Source organism: Dicentrarchus labrax, unplaced genomic scaffold (genome assembly GCF_905237075.1).
Source record: "Dicentrarchus labrax unplaced genomic scaffold, dlabrax2021, whole genome shotgun sequence".
NCBI classification, from domain to species: domain Eukaryota; kingdom Metazoa; phylum Chordata; class Actinopteri; family Moronidae; genus Dicentrarchus; species Dicentrarchus labrax.
The window spans coordinates 23,572,562-23,591,696 of NW_026136701.1; the positions used below are offsets into that span (position 1 = coordinate 23,572,562).

General features: G+C 42.3%; 1 protein-coding gene across 9 annotated transcripts in view; it reads right to left on the bottom strand.

Moving 5' to 3' along the window:
• The window catches only part of LOC127366928 (partitioning defective 3 homolog), a 227,449-nt gene that overhangs the window by 90,697 nt on the left and 117,617 nt on the right, over positions 1–19,135 (bottom strand). For 6 of the 9 annotated variants that reach the window (XR_007885414.1, XM_051406423.1, XM_051406417.1 and 3 more), the window contains 6 exons: positions 16,959–17,098; positions 16,161–16,289; positions 13,284–13,319; positions 9,887–9,934; positions 1,285–1,473; positions 410–580 (listed from right to left, as the gene is read on the bottom strand). Coding sequence is in view for 8 of the 9 variants with exons in the window: in XM_051406423.1 (XP_051262383.1) it covers positions 410–580; positions 1,285–1,473; positions 9,887–9,934; positions 13,284–13,319; positions 16,161–16,289; positions 16,959–17,098 (713 nt within the window). In the remaining variant the exon portion in view is untranslated. The remainder of the gene's footprint in view (positions 1–409; positions 581–1,284; positions 1,474–9,886; positions 9,935–13,283; positions 13,320–16,160; positions 16,290–16,958; positions 17,099–19,135) is intronic. The other 3 variants (XM_051406444.1, XM_051406408.1, XM_051406390.1) reach the window with 2 other exon arrangements.

The window sequence follows — 19,135 nt, forward strand, 5'->3', positions numbered from 1 at the left end:
CAAATGTTGACATTTGTTGGGCAATTCCAGTTTTTTCCACTGGAATTGCTCAGGGGGTCAACAGTACAGTAGTGCAGCTGTAACGGGCAGCTCTGAGGTGTGAACGTGTGAAACTTGAGTGTGAAGCAGGCTGCTGCTGCGAAAGGTCATATTTGCTCGGTCAGGGTAAATAAAAGAATGAATCATTATGTATACATGCGCTACAATATTTCCATACTGACCTCAGTTAAAATTAGAGCGAGTACTGGGGTTTTATTTTCAACGGTGTCACTGTTTTACTTTTCAAGAACATTCTGACACATCTTTACGATGGAGTCCATTTTTTTTTTTTTTTTTTTTTTTACATATCCACGATTCTGTCTCCCCCCCCCCGGTCTCAACCCAATCCGCCTTTCACCTCGTTCCTTACCTCATTTCTTTTGGCCACTCGTCTGGCCACAATGAGCTGGATCATCCCACGTTTGTTGCCTTCCGTTGACATGGACTTGCGTAGCGTCTCCATGGCATCCTGGTTGGTTTTGCCCAACAGGGACTCTCCGTTGACAGCAATCAACTGGTCGTTCACTCGAAGCCGCCCGTCCTGTTGGTGAAGAAGAAATCAAACATAAAACGTTTTTTAAATTCTCTTTTGGTGTTTGAGCTTGTAAAAGCACAAAAAGAGATGGTGTTTTTCCAACTACCAAACAGTACACGCTGTGTGATAGATAAAAAGAAGCCATGTCTCTAATTTAACAACAATCTTTATCTAATCAAACATCTCACTCACAGTGTATCCAGTTTCTAGTCATGATTGAATCTCTAACAGAGAGCGTGCTTTTAACTCCATTATCATGTTCTGTCGACACAAGCGTGTTTATATGAAAAACAATCAAGTTAAAAGACTATTGCTAATAAGCACAGAGCTACAGACAGCGAGAGAAAAAAGCTGCACTATGTGTTAATAGATTTTATTACAGATGGAGATTTTCTTCATTGCTGAGGAACAGAAACATCATTTTAAGTGTGCGTGTCTCTCTCTATGTGTGCAGGCCACACTGACCTGGTGTCAGTATGACAAGGTAAGAGTATCAGCTCACTAGTTACATCAGGTCAAACATAAATATGTATTAAGTCTTCTATCAAAACGTCTAATCCTGCTTCTGCCAACCGAGAGAAACAATAAGAATAAGCTACTCATACATAGAAACTACCAATTTACACAGAACATGTATTCATACAATGATATCATCTTACCTATAGCAGCTAGCTAATAGGGAAAAGATGCCACACAATTACATATTTTACCTTGCAGGCCGCCCCTCCATTAATGATCGATTTGACGAAGATGCCCAGGTCAGCGTGGTTCTCCTTGGAGCGATTGCCTTTGACGCTGACACCCAACCCAGCCGAACCAGAGTCACTGAGGGGGATCTCAAAGGTCAGGAACTCTCTGGTCCCATCTGGAGTGAGGACCAAATCGTCCTCCTCAGTCTTCTGTAAGAGGGGGAACAAAGAGAGAGAGAAGGAGAAAGATAGATTTAGACTCTAGACTTCCTAAACATATAACAGCATAATCAGCAACCTAACAGGCAGCAGCAGCAGTCTACACAGTCAACAAACATACAGCTCACATTTAAATACAGTTAAATGCTCATATACCATAATGTATATTTAATTATACAACGCAAAAACATTCATGCATTTATTCCAGCCTAAAGCAGTAACACAAAAGCCCCTTCTGCTTTGCCTGCGATCACGGTGTTCCTGTGGGTTAGCCGAAGGGCCAAAGTTAAAAGGACATTCATTTGGCCACTTGAGGTTAATGAAAAGTACTTGCATATAAATTGCAGCCGGGCGGATAGCACAGAGGTAAATCAGAGTGCAAGCTCATTAGCTACATCAGATTTATTAGTGTTAAACAGACCAGCGCTCTTAAGTGTTAAATCAGGTATTTAGTATAAGCAGGCAGGGACTTAGCTTCCAGAATGGAGGCATGATGCTTGTCTATAGTAAAGGATGTTAGTGGTTCTTTGAAACTTTTAGGAAAGAATCAGGCTCAAATTAGAAAGGGGTTTTTTTTGTTGTTGGCCTCAGTTTTCAGTGTTGATGAATCAGAGATTGTGAATGTGTACTGGAAATCAATCAAAGTAATGCAGGCTGATGCAGACTGAGATTGTAAAGATCAAAAGCAATGCATTAATATGTGAAGCTCTTAATCTACATATGAAACAGATACAGTCTGTGTTGTTTGTGTCTGATGCGTAGCCTGAAGCTAATTTTCACCAAAACCTCAGAATTTTTTGCAGCTCCACTGATACCCCATCTCCCCAGTTGAGACTGTAGCCAGCTCCACCAATCAGAAATAACATAACACGAGCCCGTTTCAGGCCTAGCGATCAGAATTAATTCATTAATACTGGAGTAATTGGGCAGGGTTTCAATATGAATTTCAACAATATGCAAACCACAGAGAGTGGCCATAACATTCTCGGCAGACTAAACACTTCTGTGTGTGTTGTATGCAGCCGGAGCTTTCCAGCTACGGGGAAGAAAGCAAGGCATAAAGCAAAGCCAACGCAGTTCACTGTGAAGCAGCTGCAGGTAACACAACATCCTGTGCATGCAAATGTTTGATTTAGTCACAAACACAAACTTGTTGCTTCACAAAAATTGGCCTCATTCCATATTTGTACATCTGTCAACACAATTTTGCTGGTTACATGATACTGTATTAATGTTACTCATATCAGGTGTTTAAAATGATTACCATAACCTATTCCTATATATATATATTATATAACCACAGCACAAACAAGAATTCACAGGAAAAGTACAAAACAATTTAATATGAACAAATGTATGGATTGCAGTCAGATTAAAAATGCCACAGAGGTGGTAGTTCACATTTCATTAACTGTACAGTAGCTTTTCTCCTCAGGCAAACCAACATCCCTGACTACTAAATGTAATCCTTAATCCTGACGGTCATAGTTTTGATGTTAAGTAAACTTATTTCAGCCCTTAACTCAAGTAAAAACCTAATTCTGATCTTTCTATTTCTACAAGTGAAACTGTCCTCACTCCAAGTGTCTAAACTCAACGAGTTTTCCAACAGGATTCAGACAGAAGCACGCACGCTACCTAAAGAATAAATCCGACACGCCATGCACCTGTATCGTGATGCCAAGTGCGTCAAACAGGCAGTAAACTTCCCAGTAACCCTGCATGAACACAGCAGCCTAATTGACATGCTGAGTGCTCTCTCTCTCTCTCTTCCCCTCCACAACAGGTGCTTCTCTCGCTCTTTCTCTATATTCACTCTCCCTCTCTCTTCCAGCTCAACAATAAAAAGCTATTCTCTCCTGCTTGTTATTTGACAGCTGTCCTCTGAATAGATGGGTGCGTGCACGCTCACGCCTGGCAATTATTGTGCACGCCTAATGAATTCAATCATCGGGCTCGGTGTCAGCATGTCATTAGCTCCCTTTGTTTGCTGGGAGAGAGATGGAATTGCTCTGGGGGGGGGAATGTGGAGAGAGGCAAAGTGGGGAAGGAGGTGGGGGAGAGAAAGAAAAGGAGAAGGGCAAAACAAGGATGTGTGGAGTAAGAAGAAAAAGGAAGGAACAGAAGGAAGGAAGAAGGGAGATAAAGAAAAAGCAAGCATGAAGAGCATGCTGCATGTTTCACAAAGACAACTGAATACTACCTGGAATAAATTTGAGATAAAATTAAAAACAAAGCAGGAAAATTTGATATCAGACACAACTTATGGGAAGTACTAAGGAGTAATAACAAGCAAGACAACAGGAATTTAATTGTTTTTGAACCTCGAGTCCAATTCATTCTGCCCGGGATTTAATTTAAGGCTAATTAAAAAGTGACTAACAACAACATAATCCTCTTAAAGTGCAAATGGTCAGATTAAGAAGATAGAACATTAATTATTACAACTCAAAAACATAACTGATCAGTAAAGCAGATGTGATGTCATTTCAAGGTTAAAAATAAGACATCTATTAACTGATGTAAGGCGCTGCAAGATGAATAATCCCATTAATGGAAATAAAAGATTCATCTCTTTTACATCTAAATCAAGATTTGCTAGAGTTCATTCCATATGCCACAATCAGAAACACGGAAAGTTGGTAATTTTTAATTTCGCTGCCTATAAATACAACCTTGATTAGGTACAAGCACAGCTGTAGCTAATCAACATTCATTCTGTGAGTCGGCTAAACTACAAACTGTTTACGCTCAGCCAATTTTTCAAGAAAACAAACAAAATAAAGTCTTTTTGCGGCTCAAAAGACCAACAGAGTATTCAGCATAGTTGGTTGCATCGTGCAATTATCAAACTGGCTACTTAGCAGTTAGCTCGATAGCATGAAAGATAAAAGATAGTGAGCAGGAATCGAGATCTTTGTTAAACTTGTTTCATGAAGTTACTATTTTGACCTTGAAAGATGTCAATCAGCTCGTCGTCTTTTTGCCTTTCACAAGAGAGTAGTGAATCTAGGTAGTGACACTGTAATTTTCAAACAGGTAGCAGTTAGTTTGCTGGTTTACGCTCAGAATTTTGTCGGTCCAATCTGATTTGGCTGTTCGATACGAAGGTTTGACTATTCGTTCCGTTTTTTCAGTTCAACGAAACACAAAACTCCTACACCGATCAGCAGTAGCATTAGCACTGACAGGTGAAGTGAATAACACTGATTATCTGGTTATCATGGCACCTGTCAGTGGGTGGGATATATTAGGCAGCAAGTGAACATTTTGTCCTCAATATTGATAGAATCTAGTTGTTAGGAGCAGGAAAGATGGGCAGCGTCAGGATTTGAGCCACTTTGACAAGGGCCAGATTGTGATGGCTAGACGAGTGGGACAGAGCATTTCCAAACCTGCAGAACTTGTGGGGTGTTCCTGGTCTGCAGAGGTCAGTACCTATCAAAAGCGCCCCAAGGAAGGAAAAGTGGTGAATCGCCACCAGGGTGCCCAGGCGGTCAGGATGTTATGGCTGATCGGTGTATGTCAAGAGTTCCTGGGGTGGAAATGTGGCTGTTCATGTTTTAGCCGACTTCGCGATTTAATGCCGTTCTTCATCATTTGCGATGTGAAAACATCTGATTTCCAAAAGAGCGTCTGCTCATAGTGGACACAGACTTCACCGACAGTCCGCTGCTGCCCCTCCATTAACTATCACTCTTCCCTGCTTCCATCGCAGTTAGTTTTGTGGTTTGTAGGCATTTTGAGACTCGTTTTGTAAAGTTTACAGTCTGCCATGCTGTCGACTCGGGCTCTTCTTGACTGATGATTCAAATCAAGTTTTCATGGGCAGCCCTGAAAGGTACCTTGTTTCATACCATGTAGACGACTAAAACAAGCCTAGAGACAGAGAATAATCACAATCGCAATATTGCTCGGAAGAATCCAAATTAGATATTTTCCTCAAATTGTTCGGCCCTACCTTTAAATATAGCCGATTCAAGATATTTTCAGAGATTCTGAAAGGACCTGATCGATGATAATGAGGACAGGACAGAGGAAACGTGGCAAAAAGAGTGGGTGAAAATAAATACAACAGGCAGAAAGCTCAAAGTAAAGGGAGTTGAAGGAAGGTGCGGGGAGGGAGAGGAGTGATGGGCTCGAGAGGAGGGACGGAGACGAATAGAGCGAGGGTGAAAAGGCGAGGAGTCGAATAGAAAAGGGTGAAAAGAATGAGAGAGTGTGCGAGCATGACAATGACAGAGTGAGCGAGCGAGGGAGTGTGAATGAAAGGCCGACAGAAAGGGATGAATCCATGTGGAACACAAAAGGAGACAGACACTGCCGCCTCTCTCACTGTACGTCTGTATCTCTCGCTCTCCCTCTCTCCATCTTTTTCCTTTCTCCACCTCCCACCTTTTTTTCACCTGTCTCTTCATGCCGCTCTACTTTCTTTGGCTTTTTTGAAACCATTTCCCTCTGCTCATTTCTTTATTTTTTTTCCTGTGCCGCCTCCCCATCTCTAAACCTCATTTTCTTTCTGTAGCTTCCACCATCTCTCCATTTCCTCCTCTTTTGCTCTTTCTAAGTCACCCCAGGAGAAGAGCGTGGCCATTCTGAGCAGCTAGATCTGAGGAGCCATCGTTTTTGGCTATGAGCTGATGTTTGTGCCAAATGGATTTTTTTCAGAAAAATACATCTCAACTTTCCAGCCTTGTGTTTTAATGTGGACAAGGTAAACACAACAAAACTTGGGATTTCTCAGAGCAGCAACATAGGAAATATTCTGCATCTGGTCAACAGGTGGCATCTATAAGCAATGGTCAAGTTATTATTTTATGCTTGTTCAGTTGTCTGACAACAGAAAATATGCAGATTGAGTGATTGAATCATGAGTTTGGCTGTTTTAAAACACAGTATAGGTGCTCACACAAAGCAGGAGGGGACTGATCACAAGTCAAACAAGCTGAAACTAGTCTTTATATTACAGACAGCTGGTCGGCAGTAGGAAAGTTTTGTAATTTGCTAACTGAAAGAGGACAAAAAACTATCCTGTTACTAGAAGAAAAACCTAAAAACGCCATTGTTTTCACATGCATCTCCCTCCCACTGCTTTCTATCACTTCATTCCTTTCTCTCACTTGCCTTCTACCCTTGAACCTCTCCCACTTTGCACATCTAATGTATGTCTCGCACCCTCAGAGCCTCCACTCTTCTTTGTATTCTACCGAGTGAGTCAATCTTTAGCATGGAGAGAATTCAAAGTCGCCCTCTTTTCCACTTTCTTCCCTTTCTTCCTCATCTACACACACTCGCGCCTCTCTCCGCTGCAGTGCCTGAAACGATTAGTGGGTTAGGCGGCGGGCTCAACTTTGGCCGTACAAACCTGTCGATTTGATGGCATCTGGAAAAGTCGCTTGAGGGGAATTAGGGGGAAAAAAAGGAGGGGAGGGGGGGTGATGGCAAAGAAAGAGAGGTGGTGGGGAGAGGGAGGGAAGTGAGAAGGAGGCAGTGAAGGGTGTAATTGGTCGAGGGAAGTCGGGCGTGGAGAGCATTGTTGGCTGCCTACTGTAGCACAATCTACCTCTTTTTATTCATACTCTGCCTCTCTCTCCCTATTCCTCCCTTGCTTTCTATCACTACATTTACCACTCCCATTCACCCCTTCTCCCCCCATATCTTCCTCCTAATCCCTCTCACTCCTTATCATCTCTACACTATATGACCCAAAATAGGTGAACACACCTGGCCACACACTTTTCTGGGCTTTTGGTCTGGTTTTTTGTGTACCGAACTAAATTCTCTCTCCCTTCTTTCCGTTCCCCTCTTTTTTTCCTCCTCTCTATTCACAACCTCCAATTTTTCCCTCACTTGTCCTCCCCGGCCCTTCTCTCTCTTTTTCTCACTCTTTTTGATGCGTCTCGCTGTAGCTCCATGCTGATAGACCATGAATATCAAATACCTGTGAGATCGGCAGAGCTGAGACTGGCACAGCATGGAAGGAAGAGGGGAAGGCAGGTGTGTGTGTGTGTGTGTGTGTGTGTGTGTGTGTGTGTGTGTGTGAGTGTGGGAAAGAGTAAGCGAGTAACAGAGAGAAGGCAGGTCTATATGTGTCTATAGGTGGATATGTGTCAATACAAACACACAAAACAGCATGTGCACTCGCTGCAAATGTCATCCTCATATACTGTGCCTGCACAGCCCTTCAACTGCCAACACACACCTCTGACACATGACGACTATAACACGTATGGGAAGAATCGATTGATACACAAGCACACACAAACACACACATTTCCACTTGCTGTCCAAAGCTAATCAGCTGCCCTCTTTCTGGCTCTCTCTCACTCTCTCTCTTTTGGACAGTCAAACACTATGTGGCTCGCTCTTCAGGGCTCTGCAACCCACTAGAAACCATTTATAACCTCATCCAACCTCGAGCAATTACACCAGCAGCTGCTCCATGTCACTCCACGTATGTGTTTGAGTAGACTTATGTGTGCAAGTTATGTGTGTGAGTGTGTGTGTGTGTGTGAGTGCATCTGAGATGCCTGCGTGAAGCACGCCATATGGCTTGTGTGTTTTTTGAGATGGTAATGTGTAAAGGCGTTGGTATAGTCTATGTAACTGTATACAGTGAGTGTGTGGCTGTAATGTGTGTGTGTGTACGGGCCAGGTGGCAGCTTGAAACATCACTTTAATTAAGCCGGAGAGCCTGTTCTGCGGTAGAACGGCCCTCTCTGATTGACTCGTATGTGTCACCGACAGGCCGCTACAGAGCACAGAAACAGCATCGAGCCTGCTACAACAGGGCTGCAACCATTAATCACCGCGGCTATCCTATTGTGCTAATAATGATACAAAGTTATGTAACTCTTGTAATGATTCCTGTTATGTTAAAAACTCTACGCTATTATGAACCCAAAGCAGTGGTAGAAGAGGTATTCAGATCATTTACTAATGTGAGAGCAGCGATACGACAATGTAAAAGTCTTATATTTCACTTGAGAAAAGGTATCAGGTTTCAGAAACAAAAGTTCTCATGATAAGAAATCGTCTATTTCTGAATATTACATTATTATACACATTATATTATTAGATTACTATTACTAATGCATGACGGATATACACTTTTTTATGTTGTAGGTAGTCAATGTGGTCATTTTAAATACATTTTATACTGTTAATAATCAATACAATATTTGATAAGATCATTATGTTTTGTACCATTATTCATGAATTGGAGTAAAAAAGTCTATTTACACATGAAAAGGGGGAATGTAAATACTTGAGTAAAAGTGCTTTAAAGCATGTAACTAGCATCTAAGTTTTCATCACAGGAAGAACTGTCAACAGTTATAAACTATATAAATATATATAATATAAGTTATTTACAAGCTATAATTTTCTTATTAGAGGTTTAACAGTCATTTTAAGTATCTTTATTATGTGCTGCACTATGCTGTTCCATCACTTATGGTATGTTATGCAATGTCAATATTTTATTTTGCAAATTTAAGCTAACAATTATCAGACACTAACAGTGTTAAACTGAAGTGCAAATTAAGTTGTGTTAATGACTATGATGTGTGATAAGATGTGTTATCTGTATTAAACTGTTGTGACATTTCATCCATCGACTATCATTCTACATACTGCCACCACACCTGTTACATACTATATGAATCAAAATAGTGTACATTTTTCCATATTTATGCTGTGTCATCAACAACCAACACATGTTCTGCTATGATGAATCATATCATGTCATGTCATCAAGAAAACCTTCATCATTATACTACAACGTGTGAACAGATTGCCGTTTCATAACAGCTTTCTGCCCAGAGAGGAGAGGAAACATGCATGTGTGATAGATGGCATCTTGGCACGGTGTTGCTGCAGCATTACTGCTGCTACTGCTGCTGATGGCTTTTCAATATAGCATTGCAGTAATTTTCCATAAGCCTGTGTGACTAATGGCGTAAACAATGGAGCCGAATGTTCACGTTATGGGCCCATTATGGAACTATCAGGGCAGGCATGTAAAGACGGATGCCTTTGATCAGCACTCTATTGTAGAAGCCAGGTGCGGGGAAGAGGATCCGCGTCTTTAAGTGTGTCTTAAGTGTGCGTGTGCGAGAAAGAGAGGGGAAGAGGGAAAGAATGGAGTGAAAAAGAGATGAAGAGAAGTAACAAAGACAGAAACAAGAGAGATACAATGAGAAGAGAGGGTAAGAGCTGCTGGGAAAGAGAGAGAAAACCCAACAAAGTGCTTTGTTTCTACAGACCATTGGAAAAGCAATGAATTGCTTAAATGACTCCCAGTCTATTTATGAAGCCACCCAAAGTATCTCATTTGCTTTTGATGCCTTTTTTCCCCCCTGCAGCATAATGACCCAAGCTGGTGATGTCATGCAGCAGTTACCTCAATCAGCCAATGGGGTTTCCCGGTTGTCACTGGCTGCCTTGGATGCTAAAGGGAGCAGTCAAAGTCAACAGGTTAGACACAAGAGCCCCTTAGGTAGAGACCACTTAATAACTCATTGCAGGAATGTGATGGGGGACATCGGAGCCACAGAAATATGGAGTGAGGTGGCCAGATATGTTACATGGAGGATGTGATGTAATGGCCGAGGAGCTGGAAGAAACAAATGCACCTAAATATTAGCAGATTTTATAATGAATGCAGGGGAGATCAACGTGGAATGAGTGAAAGTTTTAGCCATCCACAAGCCTGAAAGCTGAATAGCACAAAACAGAATGTCACACAACTGACAGCCCCTTGTGGAATGCTGTAAAAAAAAGTATATAAAAAAAAAAGGATGATTTTTGGGTCATTGGACCAATTTCAAGAAGTGAGTGCTTTTTCCACTTCAGTTCTTGCATTTTGTCTGCCGTGTAACCCTCGACAGAGCTCTCTCTCACTGGATGAGTCATGCCGTGCCAACCTCAAAAACCCCCCAACTGGAGTGTCGGCAAACCTGCAGGTCCACAAGCTGTCTACATATTATATTCTGTTAGATTTCTTATTTTATTAATTGCACTCCTCGGATCAGTACAAAGAGATGTAAACAGAGGGATTAAAGCCTTTCTAATAACAAAATCATCTGATATACTTAAGCTCCATTAAGGCCCAGTAAAGCCCAGCGTTTCACCTTGACTGAAACCTCTTTTCTTCTTTCAACTCCAACTTTAACATCGACTCTCTTTATGCAAGCTGCCTGAATGGACACTTCACTTTAATGTATGCACATAGATAAAACAGTCTATTACCATTACGATGAGCCATGAATGCAATTTTGTTTATTGTGTGCATTACACAGTACGTGGGTCTCATCTTACCCACGTATCTCTGTCTGCTGTTACTGTGTAACATGTCAGGCTGTTCAGTGGCTATATATTCAGCTATTATTTGATTAATCAACAAGAATTTTAATTGAATCGTCATTCAAGTTATTCCTTAACCAAAATTGGCAACCATTTTGTGGTTCCAGTTTCTCAAATGCCAGGTTTGATGTTATCATTATAAATGGGATACTTTTAAAGTTTTTGAACAAACAATCCGAAAGCATCACCTTTTGCTCTGGGAATGTTTCGCATTTTTCACCATTTGCTGAAATTCTTAGACTAATCGATGAATGGGAAAAGTTATCCAAAGATGAACAATGAAAATAATCACTAGCTGCCGCCCAACCTCTCAACATCCAATTGTCTCGTCATCTACTGGAAAGGTATCTATTAGCTGAAAATGGATAATTGTCCATTAAAAGTTGCCCTGTTCTGTTAGATCCACACCCTGTATCTAAAGCTCTACGCCATCACGGTGCCTCGGCTGTTGTTGTTGTCGGCGGCGAGATGTTTAAAATGAGGCTCCTGACAACAGATAACATCTGAAAGGCACTGAATCCATTATGGCGGTTGATGTTCCGGGAAAGGGTGAGGAGGAGACTGGAGGTTTGGAGTTGGGAATGGAGGAGAGGAGGGAGGTGAGAAGAGACAAAATGGGGGGAGAGCGGATACAGCAAGACCATGGTGCATTTGCACAATCTATCTGGCGCTCGTCCCTGTGGTTGCATTGATTTTTAGGGAGGTAAAAGTCCAAAATAAATAAAAAACTGAAACAATTGCTTTTACTTCACTAAATCCTTAAAGGTGCACTAGACCATATTTTTCTGTAAATATATAAGTGTTTAGTCTAGATCTACTTTAATTATGATACTGGAGATTTGCCTTGATCAGAACCAGGAAATACTAATAGAAAGAGATGACACTTAACACAAATGTTGCTCCTAAACAGCAGTTAGTAGGCGATTCAACCGGAAAGCTGAATGCTCAGATTTTAATTTCCATCACAATACAGAGAAAATATAATCAAAACTATGATTTCTGGTCAATAAAGTCCTGTGAAACATCCAAAACTGAAGTTATCTCTCACTGCTGGTGTACCTTGGCATGCCAAAGTACAATGCTGCCAAGGGTGGCTTATAACAAGCCAATTAATAATGTGACATTTACCACAGTGTTGGCAACTCTCACTGACAAGACAACAATGGGAGAAGGCCCACTCTCGCGTTTCTTTCTCTGTAAGCTGACGGAATGATACATGTCGCCATGTATGAGCACTTGTGAGACGCGCCAGCTGCAGTCACCATAATCGACAACGTCCTGCCATAACTTTTCTTGATGACGAGGATCATCCACACAGCTGGAAGGTAGGGCCGCCAATCAAATTAACTGACCAATTACACTTCCAATGTGCCACGCAGAAAACGCAACCAATGCCGCGCACTTGGCCAGATGTAAGCTGAAGGTTAGGCCAGACGTGAAGACGTGAAGTCTGCGGTTGTTAAATTACAACTCAAGTTGGGTATGTAAATGGAGAGTGATGGAAATCTGAATAGTCTTTTAATTTCAGCAATAAAGACAGATGAGGTTTTAACAGCTGCTGTGGTGGAGAACCTTTTAGAGTAATGTGTGACGAGTCACGTTCAGGCCATCGGGACCGCATTGTAACAGTTGGAGATAGCGTACATCCTGCTGAGAGCTGATTCTTCACAGAAGGTAGATTCTCATACTAAAACTACATCTGCTGCCACTGCAGGGTACAATCCCAACATTAGGAAGGTTTATTTGCATTCAGTGCCTGGGTATTTATGGATATGAAATATTAGTCTATATATGTCAAGTGCCTCTTTTACAGATGGCGTTGTGCGTCGGAGTTGTCAAAGTTTCTGTGTGCATTTGGCACTGAGACTGCCGCAGCCAGCTCTGTCTGCATTTTCCCCTCAATAAAGTGAAATATAAACTAAACAGGGTGTTTGTTATTCACCTCACATATCAGAGTAAGTATGCTGCAAGCAGGCCAGACTGACTACCTTATCCACAGCTGCCAAATAAAGCAAACTCCCATGTGTTTCTCACCTTCACTGACAAATACAGCTCTGAGGGGAGTGATGGAGCGAATTATTCTGCAGCACAGCCTGAACAGTCCATACTGATGAACCATGAAATTGTGATTTGTTAGAGCAACTCTGGATGGAGATTAAAATTAGTGTTACTGACTAATATTTATACGCATGACTAGTGACTTGCACTTTGATTAACCAGCTAGTTCACAAGTGGATCCCGAGTGAATGCATAAGCTATTGTTTTTTCATCCCAACTGGGTGATAACATGTGTTTTTCCTAGCAGAGATTAATAATATCCATGCAAAGGGGGAGTTCAGGCTAAATAAAGGAGCAGGAGCTGTTAAGGAGGAGGAGGAAGAGGCGGTTTTGGGAAGTGGGTTTAATTGCAGGCTAGTGTTGGGGTGGAGTCTTACCAAATCTCTGGGGCATTGCATCTGGGGCTCAGCATTCTAGAGGATGGAGGGGGGACACAAGAACCAAAAGTAATCAAGCAAAAATATTTATTGACAGGAACAGTGAAAATGTGAGCACAGCTGTGGAAGGGAGAACGTATGGGTAAATGGAAGCAGTGTGATGAATAAATGGGCATGCAGGATATGAAAATGATAGATCTCAGCAGACAGATGGTAGTTACTGCGGGGTACTGTGCACTCAGACTTAAAATATAAACTGTGGGCCAGAAACAACTGTAGCGTTTACAAGGACAAAATGTCACAATCTTGGAAATGTCACAATCTCCGTTCCGTTGGGGACCGGGGGTGGGATAAAATACTATTTTTGTACCCTATACTTTTACAGTTTCAGATTGATTTACTCTCTAGAGCCTCTCTAACAAGTGTCCTCTTCCTGTCCAAACTCTCAGTTCATCCAGATTGCTACCTAGGTGAGCTCGCTGCAATGAGCTTTACAAGCAACAGGCAGCGCTTCATGGGCTGCACTCACACACTCTATACTGTGCAATATTCATTGATTAATGAAGTGCATGATGGATGCTTTTCCAATCATTATACATTGAATCTCAGCTCCCGATCTTTATAAAAGACCATTTCTTTGAACACAGTTTTATTTGGTGATCTTCTATATACAGGCTGACCTACTCAGGGTTGGAAAAACACTACTGCAACATGTTCTCCATATATTTTTGGGGGAGAAAATCTATGACAATCTATGCTTTGATTTAAAGCTGGTGGTGTGTAAGTAGAACATTCTCCTTACAATCTGCTGGAAATTAACATATATCAAAAATTAGGCTGCCAGGGACATTGCTCTCTCTAAATCTCAATTCTGTATCAGTGAAACTAAATTTGATTTTTCATCAAATGTGAATGAACGTGCACCGCATTAATAAAAGCAGATTAGCATATCGGTTTCAATTTACATAGGATGTCTAATTCTTTCGTTAGACTGCCCTTAAGGTGGGAAGCACTAGAAACAATCTTCTACATTATTTGAAAGACTGAGTGATAAAACAAGCAGTCCAGCTTGTCCAATAGCCAAAAGATATTGTTTTATATCTGCTGCACGTGGCACCGGCACAAATGGCACAGCAGCTGTTGACTTTATTTTTTCATTGCAGTACATTAGGTTTAATAAATAAAGCTTAGTAACTGCCATTTTTAATTCATACTTATGTGCCAAGAAAATGTGCTGTTTACTCTTGAAACTCTGTTTTGGTTAAGCTGTTTTTGTTAGTGTTAACAGGGATGCTGCTTGGTCTCCCCTACCTTTGAAAGCCATGAGAAAAATGCGTAGACATAAAGACTGAAGCTGCTCATTTTGTGCACTGGACTCCTTCCCCCTCGAGTCCCATCTCAACCCTTTCACATCACCCTCTCCTCCGTCTGCAGCTGATAACCACCGATCCCATAAATCCTACCATCTAACTACCAACTACGCAGAGTCAGCCAGACTCAAAGCCCCGCTCTAATCTAAAGATGAGTATCGACCAGTGTGGCAGTTCCTCTCATCTAACTTCGCCCGTGGCGACAGCCAGCCAATAGCCTCCTCTGCATCCCTTGCTGTGATAATTGTCACCAATCAGCCATTTGATTGACACTGCTTGCTAGCGAATGGCTGCGTGTGCCTGTAATGGCCCCAGTGACTACTGAGGGTGTTGGGAGAGACCATTTTTATGACAACGGGGGGGGGGGGGGATTTAAGGCTGTTTGGTGCTATAACTCATGCTACTACTCGATAAGGCCTGTGTTAATGCCAGCTAGTGCAGCTAGAGAGATAGCAGAGAATCATTGGCCGCTGCTGTGGAGTAAACACCAATGTGATTTAAAGCGCTGTTCGCTCTTCCCACATGAAGGAAAAAAAAAACTTAAGCCGCAGTCTGCCGCCTTGTTTTCCATCTTGGCCATTCTGAGCCTACATCCTTATCAAACAACTTCGCAGGAACTCCAGATGTGCAGTACATCAGATATGATTTTCTGCTAAGATAATTAAGTATAACATCTGGCATCATGTAAAAACACAACCTTGAGGAAAGCAAACAGTTGTGACAAACGTACCAACTGAATTAGCAGCAGTTTGCATGAATCATTGCAGTTACAAGCTGTGAATGGCATCTGTCTATACTGAGTGACAGTGGTAGCATCCAAAGCCAGCGCGCAAAGCTCCGTATTGCTGTTTGTATACTGTTGTGTGCGAGGATGTTGCCTGATTGATATTCAAGCCAAGTGTGTTTTTCACTCTCTGCCAACTACCTGCCCTGCGTCTGTCTGTTGATCCCCACATCCATCAATCTAGAAAGTCAGCTTGGAGGCAAAACACGGCGAGAGAGATGGAAATACAGAGACGGAGAAGGTAACCTAACAAAGCGAGAGGAAGAAAGGGAACTGGTGAATGAGAATGAAAGGAGCGGGAGGGGAGGGCGACACACAGAAAGACAGAGACGGAGTGAAAGTGAGAGGAAAGGAGAGGGTGAAGGAGATAAAGAGGAAAGATTGAGCTCTACAGGTTTGCTCTGAGGCTAGCCGCAGTCTGATAATAGAGAGGAGGTGCAGCGACGGAGCGGGACAATCAATCTGCATGCTCGGCTAGCGTGTTGTGTTAGCTGGGAAATGAGAAGACAACACTGCACTCACTGCGGGGATTAACGGTACTTGTGACAGCACAGGAGCACACACAGACACACTCTCACACCTATGCCTGAGCACACAGCTATAACCTACACGTATCCATGCGCCGGGGGGGACTGCTTATATGTCATGATGTGAAATGTATTATGCAGACAGGATGAAGAGTGGAGGGAATGTTCCAAGGGAGGTGGAGAATGACAAACGTACCACTTCTCTGGGGAGGAAAGTGTCCTCCTGCCGTAGAACCAGCAGCCCCACTGCCCCGCCCATGGGTGTGGCCCTGAGCAGAGACACCACCTCTTCCTGGGTCCGCCCGTTCAGGTCCACACTATTCACCTGAACAGGAGACAAGGTGAATGGGTTAAGCTCCTAAACAGGCTGCATGGATTCAAATATTGGCTACTTTTTGAGCCCAGGGGCAAATATTCAAATTGTTTTTTATCGCAAAGTTTTAAAACAAAAGATTGTTGTAGTGTAATGGAGCGATAAACTAGTCTCAGACTTTATCACTTATTCAAAAAAAAAAAAGGTTAAAGTGAAAAATAAACTTGTGGATCAAAGGATTCAAAGTTTTGTGCAATAACCCCGAAGATTCAGAGTTACACATTGTAATCCTTTATGCAAATGGATCGTAATGTGGGATAACACAGCTTCAAAAGCTGTTCCGTCCTGCGGCACAAGATAGAGCATGAAAACGTCTTCTTTGATTTCATTCCAGGAGGCTAAATTTCCATATAAAAGTTACCTGATTAAATATTTAGTTACACTTTATTTTTAACAGATGACAGGTATTTTTGATGGATTAAAAGTATTAGTACATGTGAGTTATTCACCCTGTGACACATTTAATATAGGGGGTTGTCTAATTTTAGACTTTAAAAACATGACCTGGCGCATGTCTACAGTCCAGATAACACAATCCAATTCCCATCATACATTGCTCTCAATGAATACATCCACTCCACACACACATGACCTGTGTTAAGTATTACTGCATGCTCTCACCTCCAGCAACCTGTCTCCAGCCTTGAGGCGGCCATCTTGGATGGCAGCTCCCCGAGGCAGAATGTTCTTCACGTAGATGGGTGCTGAGCCGCCAATGGGAACGTCCCGTGACGTTATGCTGAAGCCGAGGCCCTCGGGACCTGTGGGACAAGGAGAGGAGGTCTGATGATGGAATCTGGTTTTATCTTGAGGCACAAGCTAAAGTTCTTCTATTCCCTCTGCACCCCTGCAGCTCGGGCTACTGCGAATAAGTTCATATCCAGCTGGCATGCTTCTCCTGGATCTGATGTGGGTTCAGGCCGTAACAGTGGTGAGAGTGAAGTGCATAGTTTGATTGAGGAAGGTTTGGTGTTCAGGACTAAACCTATTAAGAGTTTTCCTTTCTGCATCTATTTCAACCTATAGTAGCCACTGCACAACATACACTTAATCACCAGGTTTCTATTTCCACCTATTTCCAGAGAACATGCTACTGACTCTCCCTATGACTCTGCACTGTCTATACAATAGCTTAAGATGTAGCTAATGTGCATATTAATATATGTTTACGTGGGCGGATGTGATTTTGTTTGTGTACATTTGCAATTTTTGCCTGCAACCCCTTATGAGTACATCATTACGAACCATTAGGAACACAGGCCTGTATCTCGTTTCATCAATAATCCAGACAGACAAACAAACAATTTCCAATTATCAAGCAAGTTAAATACGGGAAATGAAGAGAAATCCTGCATCCTGTCAGCAGAGAGCTCAAATAGGTTTATTGGGAATAATAAAGCAGATATAATGTGGGCCAAAGCAAGTTTTAAAGTAAAATGTTGGACAATGTAATAAGTACATGCAATTACAAGGTGCCAGGAAGTAAGTTCAGCCTGAAGACCTTTAATACTTTTGCCTGATATTTAATTGAAGCAAGAAAGTGAAAAACAACCTCTGGTAAGATCATATTGGGGTCATGGAGAGGGAAGTTTTATTCCTACACGTCCACCTCTCTATCAGCTGAGATGATGATAAACATATGTAAAGTCTTTCCTTCTCCCCAAGCATCACATCCTGCACTGTGAACTCCAGTCAAAGTACTTCACGTATATTTTCTAGAGAGCTTTGTGCAGACGCCGTGCCAAATGACACTGTGTGTAAGAAACAAACAAAGTTAATATAAGGACAATAATGAGCATCTTTGCTGTATCAGAGTACCGGCCCTAATCCTCACGCCTGTCTGAGCAGATGCAAAGAAAAGCAGAACACTTAGCTATTCTGTTTCACATCCTCTGCCTAATCCCCTACATTGATGAGCCAATCAACTTCCCGCAGGCAGACGAGGTGCCGTATTATACTCACCGGTAAATGCTTATAGCGTTCCTGGCTTTAAACAGGGAGGAGGATCTTTTAAACTCCCATTAGCTTGATTAAGACATACCTAAGCAATTTCCTCTGCAGAATGGGATTCTTTGATTGATTTTGATACTCCCCGGGATTTGCGAGGGGGCCGGTGTCTGATTCAAGCGCATAAACAATACGGGAGTCTAATCTGCGCTCAAAGCTGCGGGCTAAAGTCGGTACTCAAAACAAAACAGATGAGCCAAACGGCCTCTCGGGAGTCGCTGTTAATCCCTGCAAGTGTCTTCTCCGACAACAGCAAACAAAAAAGGTGGAATGAGAAATGATAGCATCTGAGTGAGAATGTAACAGATCTGCTGGCATATCATGTACAGGATGAAGTGAATTCTAGGTATTATGACTAAGCAGAGATGTGAGGGGGAGAAGAAAAAACTATGACGAAGGAACAACTGGAAAAAGCTATCAGCCGGGATGGAATATGCCACAACCAGCTGGGTGTTTTTATGTTTTATGTTCTGGCTTTATTCCAGCCACAAGAGAGGGAACAGATTTGGGTGAAAACTTCAACGGGCATATGGTGCAGCCCTGTCAGACTCTTTGCTGTGGCATTTGACAGCACACAGGGACCAGCGGCTGCTTAGCAACAAGCTCCCTGGCCCTGAGACCTGGCACCGACACCTGGTATCCTGTTGGCAGAGGTTTGCACCATCTGTGCCAGCTGTCAGTCAAAGCCTAAACCGAGGAGTTGTCCCCAAAGTTTTATTCCCAACATCGCCTTTCGTTCTGTATTTCCACCTCCGCGATTCTGTGCAGTTTATTGGACTCGTCACCCACTG